Source organism: Pleuronectes platessa, chromosome 6 (assembly GCF_947347685.1).
Source record: "Pleuronectes platessa chromosome 6, fPlePla1.1, whole genome shotgun sequence".
NCBI lineage: Eukaryota > Metazoa > Chordata > Actinopteri > Pleuronectiformes > Pleuronectidae > Pleuronectes > Pleuronectes platessa.
Genome location: NC_070631.1, coordinates 9,122,700 through 9,148,721, shown reverse-complemented (window position 1 = coordinate 9,148,721; position 26,022 = coordinate 9,122,700). Strand labels below are relative to the sequence as shown.

The 26,022-nt window shown below is 42.9% G+C and overlaps 1 protein-coding gene and 1 long non-coding RNA gene across 4 annotated transcripts in view; one reads left to right on the top strand and one right to left on the bottom strand.

The window, feature by feature from the left end:
- The first annotated feature begins 2,244 nt into the window (after nt 1-2,244).
- Nucleotides 2,245-26,022, top strand: part of LOC128442851 (poly(rC)-binding protein 4) — a 38,985-nt gene continuing 15,207 nt past the window's right edge. Inside the window, exons 1-5 of one of the 2 annotated variants that reach the window (XM_053425453.1) lie at nt 2,245-2,377; nt 22,257-22,446; nt 22,638-22,661; nt 23,954-23,986; nt 25,814-25,930. In XM_053425453.1, coding sequence (XP_053281428.1) covers nt 22,339-22,446; nt 22,638-22,661; nt 23,954-23,986; nt 25,814-25,930 — 282 coding nt within the window. In that variant the 5' untranslated portion in view covers nt 2,245-2,377; nt 22,257-22,338. Of the gene's footprint in view, nt 2,378-20,388; nt 20,463-22,256; nt 22,447-22,637; nt 22,662-23,953; nt 23,987-25,813; nt 25,931-26,022 lie in introns of those variants that run through there. The other variant, XM_053425452.1, reaches the window with a different exon arrangement.
- On the bottom strand, nt 10,641-13,020 carry LOC128442854 (uncharacterized). 2 transcript variants are annotated; one of them, XR_008338900.1, is made up of 3 exons: nt 12,938-13,020; nt 12,347-12,529; nt 10,641-10,981 (listed from the first exon to the last, which is right to left on the bottom strand). It is a non-coding gene; the product is annotated as an uncharacterized LOC128442854 (long non-coding RNA). The 2 variants fall into 2 exon arrangements; XR_008338899.1 differs by lacking the exon at nt 10,641-10,981 and adding an exon at nt 11,031-11,727.

Here is a 26,022-nt window from a genome sequence, read left to right as displayed (position 1 = left end):
GCCACATTACTGTGACTGATGGCTGTTTGCAGCGGGTCTCGGGCCCACACCCCTATGGTGGTTGCACTTTTTTTTCTTTTCATAACAAAGTGCCCTGTCGCTGCAAGATGGATTTGAAATCACACAGCACCTCCTACTGTTCGAAACACAACATGTCAGTCTGTCAGTGGGCCAGGTGGACCACAGCGAGTTACTCAGGAAAGCTTTTACACGGATAAGTGCTTGATTCATACGGTGCTATTATCTGGAAGCTATAGATCTGCCTTTGCAGCGGTTGACATATTATAAAATATGACAGCATATAGTTCTGCAATTGCTTCCTTCACTGGGATGTGTCCCTGCCAAAACATTTGAGACATATGATTATTTGAAGGTCTAATGTGACTTTATTCACTCGGTTCTGGGTAAGAGTTGTAATCACACCTGGTAATTCCATCTCTTTTATCTCAATAAGTGACTCTGAGAGTGTTTAAATTGAGCAGCTCGCCGACTCATAACTTTTATCATACATTTAGGAAATAAACGGCTAATAGCCTTAAACAGTGTGAATATATCTTCTCTTAATATCCGCTTCTATTCTGAGAGCTGATCTTTACTCACTTTAGACTCTCAGTCCTATTTTGCCAGGACAAAACATCACCATCAGTTAGACAAAGCCACAAAACACAACTGAGGATAATACAAAATGTCCAGTGACGATGAATGAAGTGTGTTTTAGTTTGAATTATAAACACAACCTCACATCGGTCCCCCTATTTTTACTCTTCTCTGTGAACGAGAGGCACCTGAGAAACAACTGAGATAATTTGTGAAATAGATGGAGATGTCACGCTCAAGTTATACGTCCACCCAGCAGCAGTGGGAGCTGTCGACACGTCTTCCTCTGAAGTCTTTAATTCGATGAGTTATTTTGTGAAGTGGGAATTCATTACAGGAGCGTTTTGTTTACAATCTAAATATCACTGGGTCCCAGTCATGCTGTCTCACAAATGACAAATGTAAAAAAGCATCTGCCAAATGCTATGGATAACTGGTCTTTGAAATGTTAACTGTGATGAAGATAATGATAGTGATGATGATGATGATTACTATTATTATTATTATTAGTTGTAGTATTTGTGATATATTAGTGGCATCCGGATCATGATCTTGCTGGTTGCTGACCATAGACTATGATTGCAGCAGGACTGCTTGATACACAGTATTGCTCCTCAGATACTTGACCACTACTGACAATAATCCATCAATTCATTGACCTTCAGTTATCCTACAAAATGTTTACCCTTATCAATGCTGCTAAAACCTTCTAGATGATGTTCTCCTTTACACTTGACATCTATTGCACTTCTGTCCGTCCTGGGAGAAGGATCCTTCACATGTGGCTCTCGTTCTTTTTAACCTGTTAAAGGGTTTTTTAGTAGTTTTTTCTTACTCTTGTTGAGGGTTAGGGGCAGTGGATGTAACACCATGTTAAAGCCCTATGAAACAAATTGTGATTTGTGAATATGGGCTATATAAATAGAATTTGATTGATTGATTGATGATTGATGATCCAGAGTCTGTGCAGGGATAGAAGATGGATGGATAGTCGCACTGTTCTGCTTTGCTCAGCAATGAAAAACTGTGTCGCTTGTTAAAACAATGCAACACCACGACTAATACGCAAGATGGCGCTGCCTGAGAGAAGTTAAACTGACGATCTCACACGAAAAACTTCAAAAGAAAATGTCAAGGGCATCAGGCTCGCATCTGCTCCAAGTTTAATGAAGACAATGAATCACGTCTCCGGTTTAAATTCGGTTTAAGACTCATAGGAGGCTTATAGCTGCCTTAACCCTGAGATAAAAGATGTGACTTCTCCTGAGCGTTGTAAATGTCTCAGCTAAACAATCCAGTTGACACAATACCGCATATTTATGATCTACAAGCTCCTGGGTGTGCACGTGTGTCCTGCAGCGCCCGGTGCGCTCCCAGCAGCTCCTGTGGGGACAGGGAGGACCACAGCCACCGAGGCGGGGGGACACTGAACGCACCGGAGGCTTGAACGCAGCTGGGCCACGGGATTTATTTTACCCAGAGAGCACTCGGCCGTCTCCCACGGGCTGCCTCGGTTAACGGTGAGCAGGGTGGCCGCTGCGTGCATGTGCACCCCCCACCGCCCTCATCTCTCTATCCACCCCCCCCCCCCCCCCCCCTTCTCTCTGTGTGCGCGTGTCTCCTCCCTCCCCTGCACTCCAGGCTGCTGACACACCGGGAGGACAGTGCGCACTACACACCCGCGTCACTGGACTCTACATGGATGCGAAGCCCGGTCAACGCAGATACATGGGGATACTTTAGCGGGAGCTGCAGCCTGAGACCTTGTGCATGAGAACTGGTGAGTGGCTCCGATTGTTTCCGGACTGCGTGTTCCCTATTCTCCAACTTGAAACAGCTCGTATCTCGCGGGTGACGGGTCCTGACAGCTCGCGACCGTCAAAACGCAGTGTTACAATCCTCCACTATGTTTTTAACTATAACTAACGAGTAAAAGGTTCAATCGGGTCTTTTAACCAGTGGGATCCTTGGCTCTCTGAATCACCACAGTGTGTCACGGTTTAACTTGGACGCGCTCACATGAGTAGATTAGATTCAAGGATAAAATAATCTGCTATGTTCACGCGCTGGAGCCGAACTAACGGAGCCATAAACTGACCGGGCTGTTAAAACCCAGCATATGGCAGAAAGTCGCCAGATGAGCAGGGGACAACAATGAGACCGAGGAGACAATTGGTCTCTTGTGTGTGTGTGTATGTGTGCTTGCGCGTGTGTGTGTGTGTGTGCGTGTGTTTTTACGATAATGAAAGTGGACCCCGGTGGCCCGGCCAGCCCTGAACACAAAGATCATTCTCAACAAGATACTGTGGGCGCCTGCTTGGTGCTGAGGCAGCGAGTGTGTGTGACAGCAACATTATTCACCAGGATGCCTAATTGCATTAGTCTTACAGTGTGTGTGTGTGTGTGGGGGGGGTCTTGATGAGCTGACCCAAATTAAATCAAAAGTCAGTGCAGATGTTGTTTGGTTGGACGCTGTTTCTTATTTATTTTTTCCACAATTAGATTTAATATGTGAGTAAGGTACAGTTAGCCTCCATTACCGTTAGTCTTCCTGCTTGTACGGTTTCCAGATTGCTTAATTGCTGGACTCAATAAACAGCCAGTGGCTTATTTCGATTCAGCATAGATGGGCAAAACCGACTTGTTATCATAATATTCCTTCATACTCTGGGTGGTACAAATTCATCTTGATATTTTCTTTCAGATTTTGTAAATTGCAAAAAAAAAATCGAGCCTGTTTTTGTCGCTTTGATCTATTTTGCACGGTGTGGGTTCAACAGGCCCATATAAAATTCTTCTTCAGACTTGTAAGTACAACACAGTCGATGTAAAAAAAACGTCAGGCGATTGATTGATTAAGGAAATCCAGGGTCTTGCTGCCCTGAGGAGGAGCTCGTGAATCTTACACGTGCACCTCCACTCTGCATCTGCTCAAACTCAAATAGGATAGAGCAGGCACACGATTGGAGAATTGCTCGTCAGTTAGGGAGCAACAGCGTGATTATTTTCCTGATTTATCTTCACAGCAGGCACATAACGGATATCAATAAGGAATAGGATTTTATCATGTCTCTTTGAGTGTGTGTAGTGAGGGGGGAGGGGGGAGGAGAGGGGGGGCATCTGCTTGAGTGCAAAAAAACACTGTGTGTTCTTGAAAAAGGGGAAAAGGGAATGGCTCGTGCGATTTGGCTGATTCGAGAGGCACACGTACCTTTTAGTGGGACTCCAGGGGGCACAATAACAGACCATCATGCATTGCTGACTCTCCGTCCAAATGCAATTCCTTAATGCACTCTGAGAGTCGGAGATCTAATAAGAAGTGGAAGAGCATCTTCAATAATGAAACCCCACCTGCATCCCTGCTGCAGACCGAGGGCTGGGGCTGAGAGGCCTCATAAATAACAGAAGCCAGACCTGACACGTGCTGCTCCGACATCTGCGAGCCGCCAATATAATCCCTCTCATCTACCAAGGTGCTGTTCTTGCAGACTGAAAGGGGGGGGGGGAGGGAAATCGGCACAATGCTAAGTCTTAGTGTGCAGTCATCAAGTAAATGCAGCCCAGTTGAGTGGCTTCACTCCACTAAACAGTTCTGCAGAGAGAGCTCGTGGATATTCAATCAACTTTTACAGCTTCTCGAGATAATCTCAACAACACAGTGGAGCGTATACTGTTCCCAAACATCTTCATTCGTACAGACCTTTTATTTGATTTTCTTAAGTCACGTCGACTTCGTAGTTCGTCTCGAATCATTTCTATTCTGACTTAACACCTGGAGTAGCTTATAGTGCTTTTGGGCTTTACATTTTATGAGGCAACTCAGCATCCCCATCATTACTCAGACATTCATTTAGATGTTGTTGTCACAGGAGCGTTGTTGTGAAACAAATTAATTTCCTCTCCAATATTCGAGATAACCCCCTTGTAGCAATTAACCTGCATTTGGGTAATTAACCTGTGCTTGTCACTATCCAATAACTCCAGACCCTTGAGTGTTAGCTCCCATACCTTCCCCCGTTTTTTGCTGTGCTCATTACCCTTTGTTTTACCATGAAGTAGGCCATGTCGTGCAAGAAAGTCATGGACCATGGATCACATGAACGCCTCTATGCAAATAAACAGCGTAGATTTCCTTTTGTTTTGGACTTTCTGGCTCTGCAATGAAGGGGGCCTTTCTTCTAGAACAGAGTGTGACCCGCCCCGTCGTTCTTAAGACTGCATTAGTGGCTGACAGAGCCGCGGGCTGTCCCTCCCTGCTATGAAAAGATAGCACTGTGTTGAGCTCCGGAGATTGACCCAACAAGCCTCATGACTCTGCTGTTGTGTCTCTACAAAGAGTCTCATGAGCGTGATTTATTTAGTTCAGAAGTAACCCTGAAAGAGCGGCTTTCATGCCTCCTATACTGTACGTAGAGCAGTGAGCGCCTCAAGAAACGAGGATAGGTGTATATTCTAAGTACGCCACTCCAGTGAGCAAGTGCTGTATATCAGGCGAATAAGCTAAAAGTCTGCCTTCGTGCCTGTAATCCGCTTTGCTGCACACTACGCTTAATGGAGGGTTTTTTCTTTCAATTGGCCATCTGCATCTGTTTGTGCGTGCGTGCGTGTGTGTGTGTGTGTGTTGTGACCAAGGAGGAGAGATGCTTTTTATCCCCCAGCCCTCCCTCAGCTGCTGAGTGCCTGAAATATTTAACAGGGACTGCACTATTTTTGGGTTTGTGTTCAGTTTGTTGTGGGGCTTATGTAATGTGTAGTTTCAGCTCGGCGTGCACAGTACCACTGCTCACCCAACAGCACACCATTGGCTCGGCTATAGGCTATGCTGTGAACAGTAGGATTTTGCAGCAATCCTCTACGCCACCATAAAGAATATTGTACAGTAAAATCAGGAGTGAGGACTCCTGCAGCATCTGTGCGCTGATGAATTTAATCTCCATGTTTTTTTACCCGGTGCCTTGTGCGTCGAGGAGGGGGCAGGGGCAATCCACATCTTCCAACCCAGTCTCATCAGAAAACGTTCAATGGCAACGTTGGTCCACTTGGAACGACGTTACCATCTCACAATCTGGCCTCTCAGATTGTGAGATGGTAACATTTAGTCCTCCCATTGTTTTGCATTGGCGTGTTCTCACGTCACGTGACTCTCAAGCTCCCGTCTGCGGAGAGGAAAACATGGCGGAGATTCCTTGTTTTTTCAGATAAAAATATAATTTTGTAACTTAGTTTGGGCATAAAAATACATTCTGACACCATTTCTAGCGAGAAATGTGCTCTTTGCTTCCACAGTCTTCAGCCAGTTCGTGCTTATGATAAATATTTTAATAGTTATCACGCATGTGTTTATCGTTGCTATGACGGTTGCCATGCCACCACGGTGCAGCGTGGTGTTTAAATCACAGTCCCTGCGTGGTGTCCTTCAGTGATCGTGAATGTTATTCATGTTATATAATAGTAATATTTGAGGCTAGATAACATCTCTAATGAGAAGGAACCTGCAAGTCTGTTCATACCGAGGCCGGCCCGAGTGCGCGAGCCGAGCGGCCCGAGCGGCGCAAGCCGAGCGGCCCGAGTGCACGAGCGGACATGACGTGTGGCTGTCGTAAAAACCCTATTTGTAAACAACCAGTCCTTTAACTAAGCGCTACGTCATAAACACGGCGCGCTTGGAAGACCACGATGTCATCTTCCTTCTGTCAGGTAAGTAGTTTATTGTTTTTAAAGATCGTTACGATCTAGGTTTACAGTCCGAGTGCGGAGAGAGTCCGTCAATCCACACTATGGACGCTGTTCATCAGCTAATACGCCATTGTTAGCCACATGCTTCAGCCCACGGTAGCCTGTGCTACCTGGGAGGTGAATACATGGTTGTTGAAACCAGTTCAAGACGCTTAGCTCATCATTGAGGGACGCTACAATATAAATATAAACATGAATTTGATTTATGAATGCTTTAGATTAATAAGGAGTGTATTTCTCTACTATTACGCCACAATATCAGGTCAATTTGGTTTAATGTATAGTATGCACTATGACAATAATGTTTCCATGTTATGGAGTTGCGATTCATTTTATAAAACAATTGCTATGTTCTGTTTTTTAATCAAGGAGGATCCCAGTGAAGCTACAGGAGTTTCATTAACGTCAACAACTTGGACCGAACGGTTTGTTTTGCTTGATGAAGAGCAGGAAGGGCAGCCTGGAGAGAAAGAGAAGCCGGGTTGAGCCCACTACCATCATCCACGTACCACAAGGAAGATGAGGGAGAGAAATGATCCTACCATTAAAGAGGTACTTTTAAGTTACATACCAGAAACACCATTTTATATAATGTGCTAAATATACATTTTATTACATCCCCAAAGTACGCTTGCTGAAATACAAGTTTATATCACACTGAAAGAATTTTGATCAATCATGCTTCCCTGCTGTGATTGTTTAACTGGGAAAACAACTTTTTCCACAGGAAGGCAAGTACATTTAAGGAATACATCTGCAAAGTTTTCCTCTGTTATGTATAATGATGACCCCCATCAAACATAATGTTAGCAATATTTACACCTTTTAATTTATACTGATTATTTCTGTCTACATGTGTGAATTTGCCTTCATTAGTTTCAGAAAAGAGCGATGATGTATCGGTCAGTGGGCGGCAGCACGAGACTCCGCAAACTAGTCTGTAAGCAAAGCAGACGAAGGCATCGAGGTTGCGGCCTGCCATCATTGTTATTTTTGCTTAAAGGGCCGAATATGTTTCATGCAGGAATATTAGCATTTCCCTTATATCTACCAAAACTGCTTGTTTCCCAGACTGCAGTTTTGTTTTGATCCGATGTGGTGTGCAAATACAACCGTATCTGCAATGGGTTGTGGGGCATTAACATTTGTAACTCTAACTTTGTTTTGACAGACTGTGAAAAGAACGTTGAGAACATCACCACTCTACAGGAAGACACAGTCCAGTAATGGGTGTCAGAATTTCAGTAGTGAACGACAGGTACTGTGGAAAAATGTGTGTCATTGTTGTACAATGTCCTTTGACTCTGTTTACACAAGGTTAACACAAAAAGGTTTGATTGTAAACTGATATTGGTATGAATTCATGTTATTCTCCTCTTCACAAGAAACAAACAATCCAAATTACCTGCAGAAAGCCCTTGATGGACGCTTCAGCTGCATCGTCAGACTGGCCAGACAGCAAGATGCCAACTTTAATGCCAATTTATTTGTGTAACATTCTGTGACCAAATGTATAGATAACTTTTTGTAGATTGTAAAAAAGATAACCCATTTATTAAAAAAAAACTACACTAGAATTACCGCACTGCGTTGTATGACTCCGCTAACCAGTGCAATGTCCGTCTACATATTTCTACATATTTTCTCTCGTATAAATGACACTGTGTCTCTTGACAACTGAAACCATAAGATGAGGTCAGTGTGGCCTTGACCTTTTGACTTTAACACAAATACACAGTTAGACAATCCGAAAACATACAGTTATGCCAAAATATATTTTGTTTCACATTCTAGATGGCATAAGCAGAGACATCAACTCAGGAAAAATATTTCTGTAGAAAAGAAAGCCCTGTACGTGTGTACGTATGTATACATACACACGTACAAACGCGCTATTGAGACGTTTTGTTTTTTATCATATATTCTCAGGAAGGACTGATGCATTTACTGAGACGGGACGTGAGGGCCTACTCTGCGTGCTCAGAGTTCAAGCCCAGCAGGCTGCAGCGGGCCTGACATATTCTGGAACAGCAGCACAGTCTTTGGATGACTCCTCTGAAGATGAAAACATGGCGAGGTACTTCTCCACTGATGAAGAACTGTGAGGGCTGTGATTAGCTACACTCTCTTGCTACAAGGCTACTCTTGCTACTCCCTGGCAGCCTTAGGAAGGCATTAGCTTGCTGTTGGGTAGCTGTTAGCTTCAGCATTTTTAGTTTTTAGCGGCCTGTGTGACGTTTATGTTTAAAACCAAAAAATCAGAGGGAACCATCTTCATAATTTAACACTATGGTTTGTTTGTGTGTCCTTCAGTTCTTCTCAAGAGAAGCAGTACAGGTGTGCCTCAGCTCCACGCTCCCTCCTGCAACCTCCGCTCCTGATGCTAACCTCATGTCTCCATCACACCAAGCAGCAGACCTGGATTGACAGACCTTTCTCCAGAGCTGCCCCCTCCCTCTGAAACCCCCCTCTCCAAAACACTATTTGTGTAGTTTTTAAAGTATTTTTTGCATGAGAATTGTTGATCATAACATTTCCAGCAGATGCCTTAATGTAATGTTTGTGCACAATAAATGACATTGATCATAACATATTGCTATTTCCTTGCACTTCTACACCATGATATTGTCAGATAAGATGCTGATTACATTAAAGCAGTGAATGCTCTGCTTTAAGCAACATAAACACACAATGATCCAATGGATCGGAAGTAGAATGGGCACATTACATTCTGTAGAGAATGCCTCAGTAATTGAAGTCAGAAAATAACTTTCTTTATCTGAGGTTCCAGTCATTTATAGTCACAGCAGAGCACACAGGTCTGGTTGTCTAGGGACACCCATATCATATTGTTTAAGATGTGTAACATCAAGTTTGTGTATCAGTGCAAAATACATACCGTCATTAGTCAAGAGTTCACTCTCTTGTTTACACTAAATTTAGGTGACCCAGATGTTTCACAATGCATCTGATAAGGTCTTATGAGAAACATTCTTAACATTAAAGAAATCAACACAGAGGATAGCAGTAGATGTTTGACTCAAATCAGTAGCTGGTAATCAGCAGCCTGACTTATTCAAACACATTAATACTACAATGAATGAGGCAGGGGTTTTCCATCAGAAATCATTTCTGGGACATTAATTTAAAAGATCTCCAGTATAAGTAAATGTGTTTTAAAATTGGTTTACATCCAAGTGAGAGGCTGTCCCATCACATGAATTTAAGACATATATATTGTTTGTATAAGCTGTCCCTCAGTTAAGTACTTGCACTTCTTGAAAAGCTCTATATAAATAAGATGTATTATTGTTTATACATTGCTTTATACATGTTTTCCTAAAAGTCACTGTAGATACAGAAACAACAGTATGGTTCAGGTGACAGTGAGTGGAATGTGAAGGTAATTCCAATGAGCTCAAGAGAAACCTAATGTGACGATATAGTTGATTTCTGATAGATAATCCCTGCCTCATTCATTGTGGTATTAATGTGTTTGAAAAAGTCAGGCTGCTGATTACCAGCTACTGATTTGAGTCAAACATCTATTGCTATCCTCTGTGTTCATTTCTTTAATGTTAAGAATGTTTCTCATAAGACCTTATCAGATTGCATTGTGAAACATCTGGGTCACCTAAATTTAGTGTAAACAAGAGAGTGAACTCTTGACTAATGACGGTATGTATTTTGCACTGATACACAAACTTGATGTTACACATCTTAAACAATATGATATGGGTGTCCCTAGACAACCAGACCTGTGTGCTCTGCTGTGACTATAAATGACTGGAACCTCAGATAAAGAAAGTTATTTTCTGACTTCAATTACTGAGGCATTCTCTACAGAATGTAATGTGCCCATTCTACTTCCGATCCATTGGATCATTGTGTGTTTATGTTGCTTAAAGAAGAGCATTCACTGCTTTAATGTAATCAGCATCTTATCTGACAATATCATGGTGTAGAAGTGCAAGGAAATAGCAATATGTTATGATCAATGTCATTTATTGTGCACAAACATTACATTAAGGCATCTGCTGGAAATGTTATGATCAACAATTCTCATGCAAAAAATACTTTAAAAACTACACAAATAGTGTTTTGGAGAGGGGGGTTTCAGAGGGAGGGGGCAGCTCTGGAGAAAGGTCTGTCAATCCAGGTCTGCTGCTTGGTGTGATGGAGACATGAGGTTAGCATCAGGAGCGGAGGTTGCAGGAGGGACCGTGGAGCTGAGGCACACCTGTACTGCTTAACTTGAGAAGAACTGAAGGACACACAAACAAACCATAGTGTTAAATTATGAAGATGGTTCCCTCTGATTTTTTGGTTTTAAACATAAACGTCACACAGGCCGCTAAAAACTAAAAATGCTGAAGCTAACAGCTACCCAACAGCAAGCTAATGCCTTCCTAAGGCTGCCAGGGAGTAGCAAGAGTAGCCTTGTAGCAAGAGAGTGTAGCTAATCACAGCCCTCACAGTTCTTCATCAGTGGAGAAGTACCTCGCCATGTTTTCATCTTCAGAGGAGTCATCCAAAGACTGTGCTGCTGTTCCAGAATATGTCAGGCCCGCTGCAGCCTGCTGGGCTTGAACTCTGAGCACGCAGAGTAGGCCCTCACGTCCCGTCTCAGTAAATGCATCAGTCCTTCCTGAGAATATATGATAAAAAACAAAACGTCTCAATAGCGCGTTTGTACGTGTGTATGTATACATACGTACACACGTACAGGGCTTTCTTTTCTACAGAAATATTTTTCCTGAGTTGATGTCTCTGCTTATGCCATCTAGAATGTGAAACAAAATATATTTTGGCATAACTGTATGTTTTCGGATTGTCTAACTGTGTATTTGTGTTAAAGTCAAAAGGTCAAGGCCACACTGACCTCATCTTATGGTTTCAGTTGTCAAGAGATACAGTGTCATTTATACGAGAGAAAATATGTAGAAATATGTAGACGGACACTGCACTGGTTAGCGGAGTCATACAACGCAGTGCGGTAATTCTAGTGTAGTTTTTTTTTAATAAATGGGTTATCTTTTTTACAATCTACAAAAAGTTATCTATACATTTGGTCACAGAATGTTACACAAATAAATTGGCATCTTGCTGTCTGGCCAGTCTGACGATGCAGCTGAAGCGTCCATCAAGGGCTTTCTGCAGGTAATTTGGATTGTTTGTTTCTTGTGAAGAGGAGAATAACATGAATTCATACCAATATCAGTTTACAATCAAACCTTTTTGTGTTAACCTTGTGTAAACAGAGTCAAAGGACATTGTACAACAATGACACACATTTTTCCACAGTAACTGTCGTTCACTACTGAAATTCTGACACCCATTACTGGACTGTGTCTTCCTGTAGAGTGGTGATGTTCTCAACGTTCTTTTCACAGTCTGTCAAAACAAAATTAGAGTTACAAATGTTAATGCCCCACAACCCATTGCAGATACGGTTGTATTTGCACACCACATCGGATCAAAACAAAACTGCAGTCTGGGAAACAAGCAGTTTTGGTAGATATAAGGGAAATGCTAATATTCCTGCATGAAACATATTCGGCCCTTTAAGCAAAAATAACAATGATGGCAGGCCGCAACCTCGATGCCTTCGTCTGCTTTGCTTACAGACTAGTTTGCGGAGTCTCGTGCTGCCGCCCACTGACCGATAAATCATCGCTCTTTTCTGAAACTAATGAAGGCAAATTCACACATGTAGACAGAAATAATCAGTATAAATTAAAAGGTGTAAATATTGCTAACATTATGTTTGATGGGGGTCATCATTATACATAACAGAGGAAAACTTTGCACATGTATTCCTTAAATTTACTTGCCTTCCTGTGGAAAAAGTTGTTTTCCCAGTTAAACAATCACAGCAGGGAAGCATGATTGATCAAAATTCTTTCAGTGTGATATAAACTTGTATTTCAGCAAGCGTACTTTGGGGATGTAATAAAATGTATATTTAGCACATTATATAAAATGGTGTTTCTGGTATGTAACTTAAAAGTACCTCTTTAATGGTAGGATCATTTCTCTCCCTCATCTTCCTCGTGGTACGTGGATGATGGTAGTGGGCTCAACCCGGCTTCTCTTTCTCTCCAGGCTGCCCTTCCTGCTCTTCATCAAGCAAAACAAACCGTTCGGTCCAAGTTGTTGACGTTAATGAAACTCCTGTAGCTTCACTGGGATCCTCCTTGATTAAAAAACAGAACATAGCAATTGTTTTATAAAATGAATCGCAACTCCATAACATGGAAACATTATTGTCATAGTGCATACTATACATTAAACCAAATTGACCTGATATTGTGGAGTAATAGTAGAGAAATACACTCCTTATTAATCTAAAGCATTCATAAATCAAATTCATGTTTATATTTATATTGTAGCGTCCCTCAATGATGAGCTAAGCGTCTTGAACTGGTTTCAACAACAATGTATTCACCTCCCAGGTAGCACAGGCTACCGTGGGCTGAAGCATGTGGCTAACAATGGCGTATTAGCTGATGAACAGCGTCCATAGTGTGGATTGACGGACTCTCTCCGCACTCGGACTGTAAACCTAGATCGTAACGATCTTTAAAAACAATAAACTACTTACCTGACAGAAGGAAGATGACATCGTGGTCTTCCAAGCGCGCCGTGTTTATGACGCAGCCCCGAGTTAAAGGGCTGGTTGTTTACAAATAGGGTTTTTACGACAGCCACACGTCATGTCCGCTCGCGCACTCGGGCCGCTCGGCTCGCGCCGCTCGGGCCGCTCGGCTCGCGCACTCGGTCTGGTCGCGCCGCTCGGGCCGCTCGGCTCGCGCACTCGGGCCGGCCTCGGTATGAAAAGACTCGCAGGTTCCTTCTCATTAGAGATGTAATCTAGCCTCAAATATTACTATTATATAACATGAATAACATTCACGATCACTGAAGGACACCACGCAGGGACTGTGATTTAAACACCACGCTGCACCGTGGTGGCATGGCAACCGTCATAGCAACGATAAACACATGCGTGATAACTATTAAAATATTTATCATAAGCACGAACTGGCTGAAGACTGTGGAAGCAAAGAGCACATTTCTCGCTAGAAATGGTGTCAGAATGTATTTTTATGCCCAAACTAAGTTACAAAATTATATTTTTATCTGAAAAAACAGGGAATCTCCGCCATGTTTTCCTCTCCGCAGACGGGAGCTTGAGAGTCACGTGACCTGAGAACACGCCAATGCAAAACAATGGGAGGACTAAATGTTACCATCTCACAATCTGAGAGGCCAGATTGTGAGATGGTAACGTCGTTCCAAGTGGACCAACGTTGCCATTGAACGTTTTCTGATGAGACTGGGTTGCATCTTCTTGGGTTACTTGTTTCTCTGAAATATTGATCATCTCCCCTTTCCTCTTTTCTCCGACTGCATGTCCCCATCTGTCCCTCTTTCTCTCCCCATTTGTCTCCCATCTTTATCTCCTTCCTCTCCCTCTCTTTCTCTCCCTCCGAGGTGTCAGATTCTCTGACTCATGCCCTGGTGTGGAGGATGGGAGGAAAGCAGGGATGAAAGAGAAGAGAGGAAAAGTCATTTTGCAGATAGAGAGTGTGACCTTCATCCAGTGAGAGGGATGGGATAAAAGCTGGAGTTAATACCCTGCCAAAGTGTATTCTCCACCATGCCAAAAAAAACCATTCAGAGTGATATATGGTCCCTAATAGAAGCTCTCTAATAAGGAGAAGCGTACCATTGTAAGTCAAGGCAAAGCAAATGACCAGAAAATGCCAGCGTTGAATCCAGAGGGACAAACACTCTGGTGAAGTCAAACTGTATAATCGAATGAAAACAGGATGTGACATTCGGACCTAGTGAGTTAATTCATTAAAATGACTGCAAGAGACCTGAAATATGGTTTACAACTGAGAGAGAGCTGCATTAAATAGATGGTTGATTGATAATCAGTGTTTTGCCTTAGGGAATCATAAATATGATGATTATCTTCTTTTCTTTTAATATAAATAGTATTTTAAATATCTTCAGGCTTTGGACAGATGCGTGGAGATAAAACAAGGAATTAGGAGACATCACGCATGTCTGGTAAGTTATAAAGATGACTATATCACAGTCCACGGGCTCTCCCACTACTAAATGAAGCTAGTGTAAATTCCGGCTCTGGCTGTGTCACTTTGTGACTGGAACCAGCAGCCTCTTGAGAGAAGGCAACTGTCGGCTCAGAAGCACGGCCTCACACGCTTCATTATCTGTATGTTTGTGTTGTTTTATTCTCAGTGGCAATAATGAGAAGGAGGAAGGAACTTGGTTTTACCTAATGAGGAGAGAGGATCCTTTGTGTAAACAACACTCGATCAATGTATGGCTCTCACAGGGTGGCCATGTTCTTTCTAAGGTGTTCTTAAGAATAACCACCCAGCCTGAACTAACTTAGTACCAGTCTGACAGTCACAGACACTGAGGGCTTAGGATAGGCCGCCATAATAGAGGCGTCAATTACCCTGCTATTCATTAATTACCGGATTCACTGGTTATTATGCAGACTCTGACTCAGGAGGTGATCTGTGTCGATGTGGCGCAGACGGATCGACGCGATTGTGAGTCGCTGCAACAACACGAAGCCCCGGAAGTATTGATTGTCACTGTGAGATTATGACAGGATTTGCTAAAAAGATGCAGTTTTCTGGTGTCAATTATTTGTAGATGTTGTTGCTCCGGAGCTGTCACCGCTCTGATAAAAGACGGGGATGTGTTGATTATATATTCTGCCTCTGTGTGTCGATAAGAGACTTTTGTTTCTGATCTAGTCAAAAAAAAACATGGTTTGGGCATGAGGGAGAATTTTGTCGCAAACAAGGAGCTCATTTACTGAGCGACATGACAGAGCTCCAAATTCCTCACGTCAGCCAGTCAACCCACACCGCTTTTGAAGATGCTTTTAAACCCCTGCGACAGTCATTTTGTCACAGCAGTTTGAATTAGAAAACTTTCTTTGCAACCTTTTTGGCAGATTTGTTCGTTGCGGTCTGCAGGAAAATCTTGTAGTTCTACCTTCTTTTTAAAACGCCACAGAGTATGGATTAAAAAAGCACTCAGGCTAATCTGATCAGCCCACATTTGGGTGCAGTGGCTGCAGTGAAGGCTGGTGTCCTCTTCTGCTGCAGGGAAGCCGAGCTGGCTCCAGGAGCAGCGAGCAGCCCCCAGGTTCTGATAACCTCCTCTGGGGCCCCGAGGTTGACCGGCGGCTCGCGTTGTAGGCCGACACAGTTGTGTTCTAACACCACATAAAGCCGGGGGGGGGGGGGGGGGGGGGGGGGGGCTGATAGGGAGAGGACAGTCCCTCCTGCGCTGAGGTCTGACCCCTCCCATTATATGTGACACAGCTGAGAGAGACATGCTGAGAGATGAGACACTGCTCCTTAATTTCAAGCCTCTCCTGTTTCACAGCCTAAGCCCCGCCCCCCGCCCCCCCCCCCCCCCCCCCCCCCTTCTTCGCTCTCTCATCTCGTTGTAGAGATTTTGGAAATACAGAAACCATTTCATCTAATCAAATGTTTCTTAATTGGGGGCTTATCTTAAGTATAGCACAGACAGGAAAACATCATCTTATTATGTTATTTATGGTGGTTCTCTTATCAAAAAAGGTGATCTTTCTTTTCTCTGTGGATCAAAGTGGGTGTGATTCAGTGACGTCATGTGCACATATTCCAAATTGATGATATTTAATTAAAAATGATGACAGTTGTCAGCACTGTGTGAGGAAGAGGATTCGCTGAGGCTTCGAGGATGAAACACACAGGATTCTTGACTTTATTGTGTTTTAAATCACACGACACTTTAAAGACACTGAGAAAAACTCGAGATTTGAAACCCAGTGTTCAGGAGCTCACACAGTCCAGTTGGCTGTAGCTGCAGCTGACAGTAAGATACATGAACATCTAAGAGGAGGTTTAAAGCAGACTTCATTTACTGGATTCAGTCGACCGAACCCCTATCTGTTCTTCTGTCAAGTATACTTACTCCTCTAAAATGACCTCTCTCTCTTTCTCCCTCCCGCTATCGTTCTATCTATCCCTCCATCTATTGATCAGACTCTAGCTCTTTCTAAAATAGGATTTACTACTTGTTTACTTGCGAACGTGTGTCAGTTGGAACATGGAGCCATCAGGGATTGAGATCCCCTTGTCTGTTTGGATTCAGCCTCGTTTGTACGTCACTTTCAACTAAGACATTCTCCAAACAAATGAATGCACGAGATGTTAATGTCATCTGTACATCCTCCTCTCTGCCGTTTTAATATTTCTCTGCCGCACAGCTCATGAAGCTAATCCAAACATTCAGCTCCTCTTTGAATATTTCATTCAACTGGAATTGAGTTCATTTAATCAAGGAGCCTTTTCAGCATCGTGTTAATATGCAGTCGTTAGCCTCGACGTCTTCCTTTATCTAGAGCTTCTACACACTCGCTCATGTACAGGATGTAGTCAGCTTCAGACACAACATGTGTTTCTCTGTGTACCCTTGTGTGCCTTACTGTGGAATTGTGTGTGCCCGTGTTTTTTCCCCGGGCGTCTATTTTAAGTTTGGAGGAGAGTGACTGATCACTAGTGGAGAGGAAGCTCGATGTTTTACTTTTCCTATTTGTTCTCGAAGTCATTTCTTCCTTCAGCAGACGACACTCTCATTGTGTCGTCATGTCGTCGGAGTTTGTCCGTGATGGATAACTGGAGAGCGTCGTGTGGCGCTCCTCAGCAGATCAAAGTCTGTCCACACTTGGGCTGTGTGTGTGTGAATTGCTGCCTTCTTTCATCCCAGCAGCTGTATGTGGGTTTGTGCGTTCTTTGTTTTGGTGCAGAGAGACATGGGAATGTGGCTTCATGCGTGTGTGTGTGTGTGTGTGTCTCTGTGTGTGTGTAGGGTCGCATGTGTGAATGGTCTCTCACCTCTCGCCCGCGCTGTGCGCGTGTACACACGTCGACACCCTCTCAGTTATGTCTCCATAGGGTGTGCGCCCCCCCGAGGAACACCCCATCCCCGTCGACTCTGTGGGTTTATCGAGCAGACACTCAATCCCCCGGTCCTCTGTATGTGCCCGTGTGCAGAGGGGAGCCCTGTTTTCCTCCTCCACCATGGAGACCAGGCGTGCCCTCATTCCTTCCTCATTTCCTCTAAGCTGGTTCAGAGCCCGTCTGCTTGCTGGTTCTGTTGGGGACACAGTTGTCTCAGAACAGGTGTCCAGTCCTCCAGACAAGCAGGATGAACAGCATCCTTTTCATCTCGACAGTCTCGCTGAGTAGACAACAGGGCCAGGAAAAAAATAATACTACTGCTGGCGGCTGTCGAGGGATGTATACTGGCTGCTTTTATCTATGACATCTTTGATGCCCGCCTCGTGGAAGTCAAAATAAACTTCTGGATATATTAAAGGGTATTTTTTATTTCATTGTTTGTTTGGTGTTTAAAAAGGATCTTTTTTCTATAACTGCCAGAATTATAATTACTAGAGCCAGTAAGGCAGATATTTGTGTGTTGTAAATTAATCATGCCATCACATGTTATTATATAGTTTTATGTATATTTTGAAAAGTGTATTATAGGTTGGCAGTGCTAAACCCAAGTATGTATATATATATATATATATATATAAGGTAGTATTCTTACTCTGTTGTTAGAATAGCAATAGATTATTTTAATTACAGTAAAACATAAATTGCATGTTGTAAAGGATAAGTGTCAGTTGGGTGAATGCTAAATGAAGGAACACAGACCAGTTATTTAACAGGGCAATATGTTATAATAAATAGTCAATAACTTAATCAAATCACATGACAATTTAACACTCTTTCAACATTTTTCAATTCACGTGCATCTTCATCACCTCGGTTATTAATTTAGAAGCCTGATCATTATGTTGTGTTATTTCCACCCTTAAATGATAAATGGCAATTTTAAGGTTAAAGGATGAATAATGTGAATATGAATAAACTGTTTTCTATTTTCATCGTATCACAACTGTTTTAATCAAATCACCTTTAAATCAATCATTGATCAATGATCACTTGATAATTCATCACTCAGCTTTTTAATTTCATATCCATTTTTCATCGCTCCATTTTTCAGTTCACATGCATTTCCATCACCTCCATTTGTATCAGTTCATTTCTGTTCTGCTCTAACAGTCTCACAATGACAGTATTACATTCAGGTGTTTGGCTGATGGGATGGTCACCATCTTCCACACCTATGTTTAACACAATGACCCGAGGGTCGAGGCATTTCCCTCGAAAACAGCTACTGTCAAGCTCATGGTTCACACTAAAGGAAAAGTCAACGCATCACCAAAGTCACATGGTTTTATCTTCTGGGGACAATGGAAATGTTGTGCAAATCCAATTGGCCGGTGTCGGAATATTTCACTGTAAAATGTTGACTTGCTGCTGCTACCACAGGAAAACAAAATATTTCATTGCAATCCATCCAATAGTTTTAAACATATTCTTGTAAAAGGCATAAATGTCAACCTGGTGTTGGTACTAGACAAAAAGTGGTGGATCAACCAATAGCATGACGCTCACATCCCAAGAGCAACTGCTGCTTGTAAGGCAAACAACTAAATATAACATTAATTCACAGGCTGCCCATTGTGCGCATCTAACACAATGAACAGACCAACTCTGTAGTTCAGCTTTGACCTAGTACACACTGTACAGACAGAGATCATCATTAACAATTCAGATGGATTCACTCACAGCATCATCTTCAGCGTAATTTAAACTATCTGGCAAATTAGCTTGTTTTGATTGGTTGTTGATATGTTTTGCTGAACATGTCCCCATGTTTCCAGAGCTCAGTAAATCTCATGATAGACGTGATCGCCAATTGTGCCAAAAGTCTTGTTTAAGTTGGAATAGAGCAAATTTACCATTTACCTTTTTTCGTATTTTTTTTTTACATCAGCTGTGTATTAGCAGACTGAGAGGAGCCATGGCTTTGTGGCCATTTGCTTCTGTGTCATTTGATTTTCACAAAGTCGAGCTTATTATAGTTTATATAAATATGAACACAAGCGGTGACTCACAGCAGGGCCCCCTGTACACTGGGTTCAGTCAGGCAGTGCAGGACCAAGGTGAACAGTCAATGATAGAGGAGCAGGACAGGAGATGGGCTCTGTGCCTCTCCCCTGGTCCGACTGTATTTTGGCAGCCCGGCGCTGCAGTCGGCCCCACGCTAATTCCCTGTTCTGTGTGACCAGGTCTAATTTAGAACAGAGGGGCTCTGTTCATCCTGGAACGCTGCTGCTTGGGATTCTGGAAATGAGGAGTTCAGAGGCTCACCACCCTCACACAAACGCAGAGCACATGCCTTGTTATCAACCCACAGAGCAGCGCATAATGATCCCTCAAACCATTAACTCCTAATGCAATAAAGTGCTAACATTTTAGCCCTGCCCTTCAGTGCTTAAACATAATGAAGTTAGCCCACGGGTTGTACAAATGTGCTCGGTGATATGCATCGATCAAGCTTAAAGTCATGATTACTTGGCCCCGCGTCTGTGGCTGACGGCGGGCGAAATGTTCCAGTTTCCTTGTTCATCTCCAGTCAACCCCCTGGTCTTTGTTTGATATTTATGGAACTCGTATGGAAATCAGTTTCTAAATGATAGGTTTTAAAAAGAAAATAATACCAATGAGCATCCCTTCCAAAAGAGTAGAGGGGGAGAGTTTGGTTTACGACAATCTAATGCAGCAAAATGACAGCATGCTCCACTTACTGCCACGTTTTGACAGACTGCCATGTCAAACCGTGTCACAGCCATGGAGGGAATACAGAACTCAACCAGGCAGTGAAGCTCTTAGAGCAGCGGGCATGCGAGCGTCTGAACGTGGCTTTGAAAGCATCCAGTGCATAAATAAGTCAGCGAAGCAGCAATGGCCTTGTGCACTGAGCAAAGGCATTAAGCCCACCCACCATACGTCTCATACGAATTGGAATCTTGTAAAATAATACCAATTTATTAAACATGTTATGCTCACATGGCTCAACAGAGATGCAAACAGCATGCAGATTTCTTTAAAACACACACACACACACACACACACACACACACACACAACACACACACACACACACACACACACACACACACACACACACACACACACACACAGGCGGTGTCTGTAGCACAGGGCTGGTATACAGTGGCTCTGTAGGCTAGTTGGAATTCACTTGGCAGACAAACAAGTGGCCTTGATGAGTCAAAGTGGGGAGAATAATTTGTTTCTGTGTTATTTTCTCAATGCGAGTGGTCAACATGATTTATGGCAGTAAAGAATTCCACAGTTTTCACCACAATAATTGAGAAGCAGCTTTAAAAACATTTTAATGACGCATTTAAATGAGACCTGGCATAATTATGTGATCCTTAGTTTAGTGGTTTGTGGAAATTGTACGCATTCCTCAATTAGCTAAGCAGTGGTGGGAGAAGTAATCAGATGTATAGAAATACTTTGTTGCCATGAGGTCTGCATAATGTAACTGAGATACAAATACAACAGTGTAAGTATCAATTGAAAAAGTACTCGGAATGGCTACTCAGACTAAAATGTATTGAATTATAGTTATTGATCGATCAGTGTGTACGTCACTTAAATGTTGCAGCTGTCGAGATGTGGCCAGTTCTGACTTCAGTTTATAATAAAGCATCATATTCAATTTGTTGATTTTGTATAAATGATCGGATGTTTGCAAAGTAGCTGAAAGTATAAAATAAATGTACACGGTACACGACTTGAATACATTTACTGACTTAATTCCTACCTCCACATCAGCTACTTTTAACTATCACATATTTATCTATCTACTTCCTCACTGAAAAATGTAAGGCAATATAAATCAGGGTGGAAAGTGAGTCCATGAACTAATGGTTCACATTATACTGAGACGGTGAGCAGCTGGCTGACACACACGTTCATCATACTGCATGTCACACAACTGACACGCACAGAGCTGCCACCATGTTGTTATTCTGGGATCATTACAGATGCTCTTCATTTGCTGTCGCTCTATAAATTCTGATCTGTCGCCTCAGAAAAAAATAAAAATTCTCCAGCTGACCGAGCTGGAGCAGATAACACCAGGTCCCCGGAGAAACTCCAACACTTTCCGATGATACTAAAACTATTTCACATTGAATTTGATTAACTTTGCATGGATCTCATGCCGCGCTCGTCTGAAAAGAAATTCCTTTTCTCTTTTTTTTTCGAGTCCAATTTCAAGAATGGCTCCTCTCGCTGGGAGAGAAACTGCTCGTCGGTTAATGAAGACACAGACAGTGTGTTAGTCATCAATGGCCGCCCGCAGTCTGTCAGGACCCCAGAGCTCTGATGAGCTGCAACACTGCTGACACTGCTGGTGCTTGTGGTCAATATCCTGCACACACAATGCTCCTCATTATGACTTTGTTATGAATCACCATCAATATTACATCGACTGCAACTAATGAAGAAGTTGCTCCCAGAGAAGTTGGGCTCATGGCCGCCTGAAATGTCTTTGATGGCATGAACGTTTTTTATTTTTTTATATTTCATTTTTTTTTATCTGTCCTCGCTCCGGGAAATTATCATTCAGTCAACAGTGCAGTTAAATACAGAGCAAGCGTGTGGTTTCCGAGAACTAAACTAGAACACAGCCATTAGTTCTAATAGTGGTACATGGTGTTCAGTGAATAATGATGTTGCTTGATAAGGGAGTCTCTATGAGATACATCGTGATTGTAAGCCGAGCGTGAATGCACAAGTTTATGACTTTCTTCGTGTTTTATGATCCTGAGCAAATTCAGTGACAGTTTATTTCAACCTAAGTTTTTCTCCGTCTCTCTCTCTCTCTCTCTCTCTCTCTCTCTCTCTCTCTCTCTCTCTCTCTCTCAGAGCAGCACTGAAGAACCTTGAAGAGCCAGAGATCGAGCGCTGGCCTTCGTTTGACAGTGTGACCAGCGAGTGAGCCTTGTTCATGCGTCTTCCTGCATGCCACTCCCACATCGCTATGAACTGTGAGCAGGACTTCGCAGACGGGGGCTTGGGAGTGACCCTCACACTACGACTGCTCATGCATGGAAAGGTACAAGCCATCTGCTCGCATTGTTTATGAATGAATGCCCACTGTAGCTCTCTGGGCCTTTTTTTGTGCACATTTGTTACAGCTTTATGATCTATAGAGATGATGAATTATGAAAGATTATTATCAAGATTAAATGCTTCTTTTATATTTTCACTTGAAAAAATAAATACTCTAATCTTTTTGTCTTTTAGGAGGTTGGCAGCATCATAGGAAAGGTGAGATGTCCTATTTTCTTTCTATTATACAAAATACGGCATATATTTTATATATTATATATTTTTTATATATATATTAATCATAAACACAGATGAATAATCCTTATTGAGATCCGGTAGATGTATTAAAATGCTACACCTGTGTCAGATATGCAAATCTACACTTAATATCCATCGAGCCTTGCCACCAATCTTATTTATGTGAATTCATAATAAGCCGCTGTAAAATAATTTCCCTCTCTGTCTTGAAATCAACGCAGAGCACAAAACCCTCTTGTTCTGAACACCCCCATCCTAAATGTAATTGTCCTAAAACCAACCCTCTTAAGACCCCCCCCCACCAATAATGCAACACAGTAATCCATCAAACAAAAACATTAGTGCATTGACTGAAAGCCTCCTGTTGAAACCGAGCTCCAAAGACATATTACCGCCGGCCCCTCGTGGGCACTCCCAGCGTCTGTTAGGAAGGGCCCTGCTGCACTGTGTTCACTGGAAAACAACACATGCAACACACATCAAGAAAAGAAACAATAGATGAAAACAAAATGTGTAAAGAGCGCTGGAGAGAAAGACATCACAATGGATGCTTGGACGTGCGAGAGAAATCAAAATATCTCGGAGGAAATTGAGAATAAAAAAGAAAGCGGGAGGAGGAGAGGGATGAGTTTGGCTCACGCCGAGCAGCTCGACGGAGAGAGGCACTTGATCTGCAGCACTTCCACTAATAACTTGCCACTCCACCCTCCGAGCATTCCTTTCTTCCTATCTCAAACCTCTCATCTCTTTCCCATCAATAGAGGGCCGACACCAGACCACAAATAATAGGTTTTCCTACAGCGTCACATAAATAACGGTGCAGCCCAGGGTGTTGGATGATACTGGTTTTGATGCTCCTGTAAGAAAGTGAGTGTCACGGGGTGCATGAAGGCGGGAAACGAAGGGTGCGGCAGCTTGGGTGGACATGAGCCAAAAGAAAAATGGTGGAATAGGGAAAGAAGCAGTCCCAACCAGAGCTGTGATACAAGTCTGTCAAAATGCTCTTTCGTCTCACACACTGAATAAACAGCCATTACGCGGCAGGTGATGTATCTTTTTTCCGACAGCAGTGCAGAGGCCACCGCCGCCGTGTATCGCAAATTGAAACTCTAGTGCAAACTCCCTGTGATGAATTCTAATCAGACGCTGGGTTTGTATTAGCAGGTTTCACTCGGACTTCAAGGACACTGATGGGATTGTAATTTTCAAACGTTTGATTCTGATTAAAGCTGTCCTTCATCTTTCTTTTTCAGAAAGGAGAGACTGTGAAACGAATACGAGAAGAGGTACGTCAATTTGTGCATTTGCCGTATGAGCCTGTTCTCACTGATCCCAGAGTCAGTGTGTTGAGCTGTGTGTGTGTGTGTGTGTGTGTCAGCAGCCGTTCAGATGAAGTAAGCCCATTTTGCCCACTAATTCAGATAATAACCCCCAAACCGAGCCCTACGTCTCTTTTATTTTCCACAAGCAGGTCAATCTGAAGAGAAAACCATAGTTTAATTTCAAGGGCTCATTTTGAAACTGGTCAGGATTTGTTTCAGATGCGTGTATTAATAATAAAGCTGTGGGAGGAAGCTGATAATAAAGCCTGTTTGGGAGTTTTTGAGCATACAGGACTTGAACATTGTCCAAATTGCCTTTTGGGCAATAACAGCACCTTTTCAATTTAAATCCTCTCTCTCCATCAGTCCCCTCGCTGCACTCTCTCCAAATCCCTTTCTCTTTCTTTACCTGCTTCAAACAACTTCCCCTTTTCTCCGTCCTCCCCTCTTTGAAAATCTCAAGGGTGCAGCTAAACTAATGCCGCTTGGTTAACTAAAGAAAAAAGAGTAATTCGGCTGACACTGTGGCGGCACATTTGATTCTTTCGCTGGCTGCTAAGGTTTAATGTTGTACTTTATGAGGCAGAAGGATAAACAGGGGAATAGTGAGGTCATGGGACAATGCAGCCCCACAGAGCTGCTGGATAAACCACTCACCCATGATAGTCATCCATCCATTCATCCAGTCAGCCTGCCAGTTTTGGCCTTTGTTACTTCCCAACTGCATGAGCCTTATCCTGTCAGTCCGTCCCCAGGGCTTACAGCTACAGTGGGAGCATGACGCACTGGAAAGACTGGAGAAAATGGCCTGGAGGTCAGAGCGTTGTCCTGTTTCTGCTCACGTGAATTTAACTCAAACACAAGGGCACAAAATGGAGGGAGAGGAGCGCAGTATAGGAGCTCTGTCGTCTGAGGGCAATGCTCCGAGGAGAAACTTTATTAGATTTACAGAGATACAGAAATGTGCTGTTTGGCTGTCAGCCTCGCCTCCTTTACTTTCAGGTCACTTGACTTAACTACCTGTGGGTGTGCCCTGCAGCCACTGTGCCTCTGGAAACCCAATGCACAGGAAGGTCAAAGGGATAGTTTGAGATTATGGGAAATGTGTTTATTTGGTTTCTTGCTGAGAGTCAGATGAGAAGACGATTCACATCTCTATGGGGAATATGAAGCTGCAGTTATGTTGGCTTATTGCTTAAAATAAAGAATGACACTCAACAGAACTCATATCTTCAATGCTTAACAATTCCCTTGAATTCAATTAAGCTGTAAGAAATTCACACACTCATAGGTACCAGTGCAGTAAATATGCCAGACTATTTTCATCAGGAAACATGAATTATTCACTGGGGAAAACACCCTATTAGGCAACGTTAGGGATGGTGATAACACATTTATGGATGTGGCCCTTTGGCTGGATCTGCTCCGAAACTCACAGGTTATTTCCTTGGGTCACCCCTCATCCCCCCACCCCCCCAAAAAAGGTAAAGGAACTTGGAAAATCAAAACGTTAAAAAAAAAGCAAATATCCACTAACATGGGCCACCAGGAAATTACTCACAGGAAATTAGTAATCCAGCACAACACTCCCTGGACAACCATCAATGATTTTCTATAGTTTCTATCCAGATACAACTTGTTCATTAGTGAGCTTCATAGCTGCTGGTAGATGTGGTACCAGATGGTGTCCGGCCATTAAGTGAGGTTAGGATGTTGGGTCTGTGACAATGTTAAAAAGGGTTTATCCCAAAGTGTTCCTTTAAAGTGATGTGATGTCCTCTGTCCCCACAGAGCAGCGCTCGGGTCAACATCTCAGAGGGATCCTGTCCTGAGAGGATCATCACCATCACCGGCTCCACAGACAGCGTCTTCAGAGCTTTCACCATGATCACATTTAAACTGGAGGAGGTGAGTGTCTCAGACTCATTTTCATCGCGAGCTCATGTCGTCATCTCCTCTCAAACAAGCCACCATGACAGTGCTCCAATCCAAACAGGGTC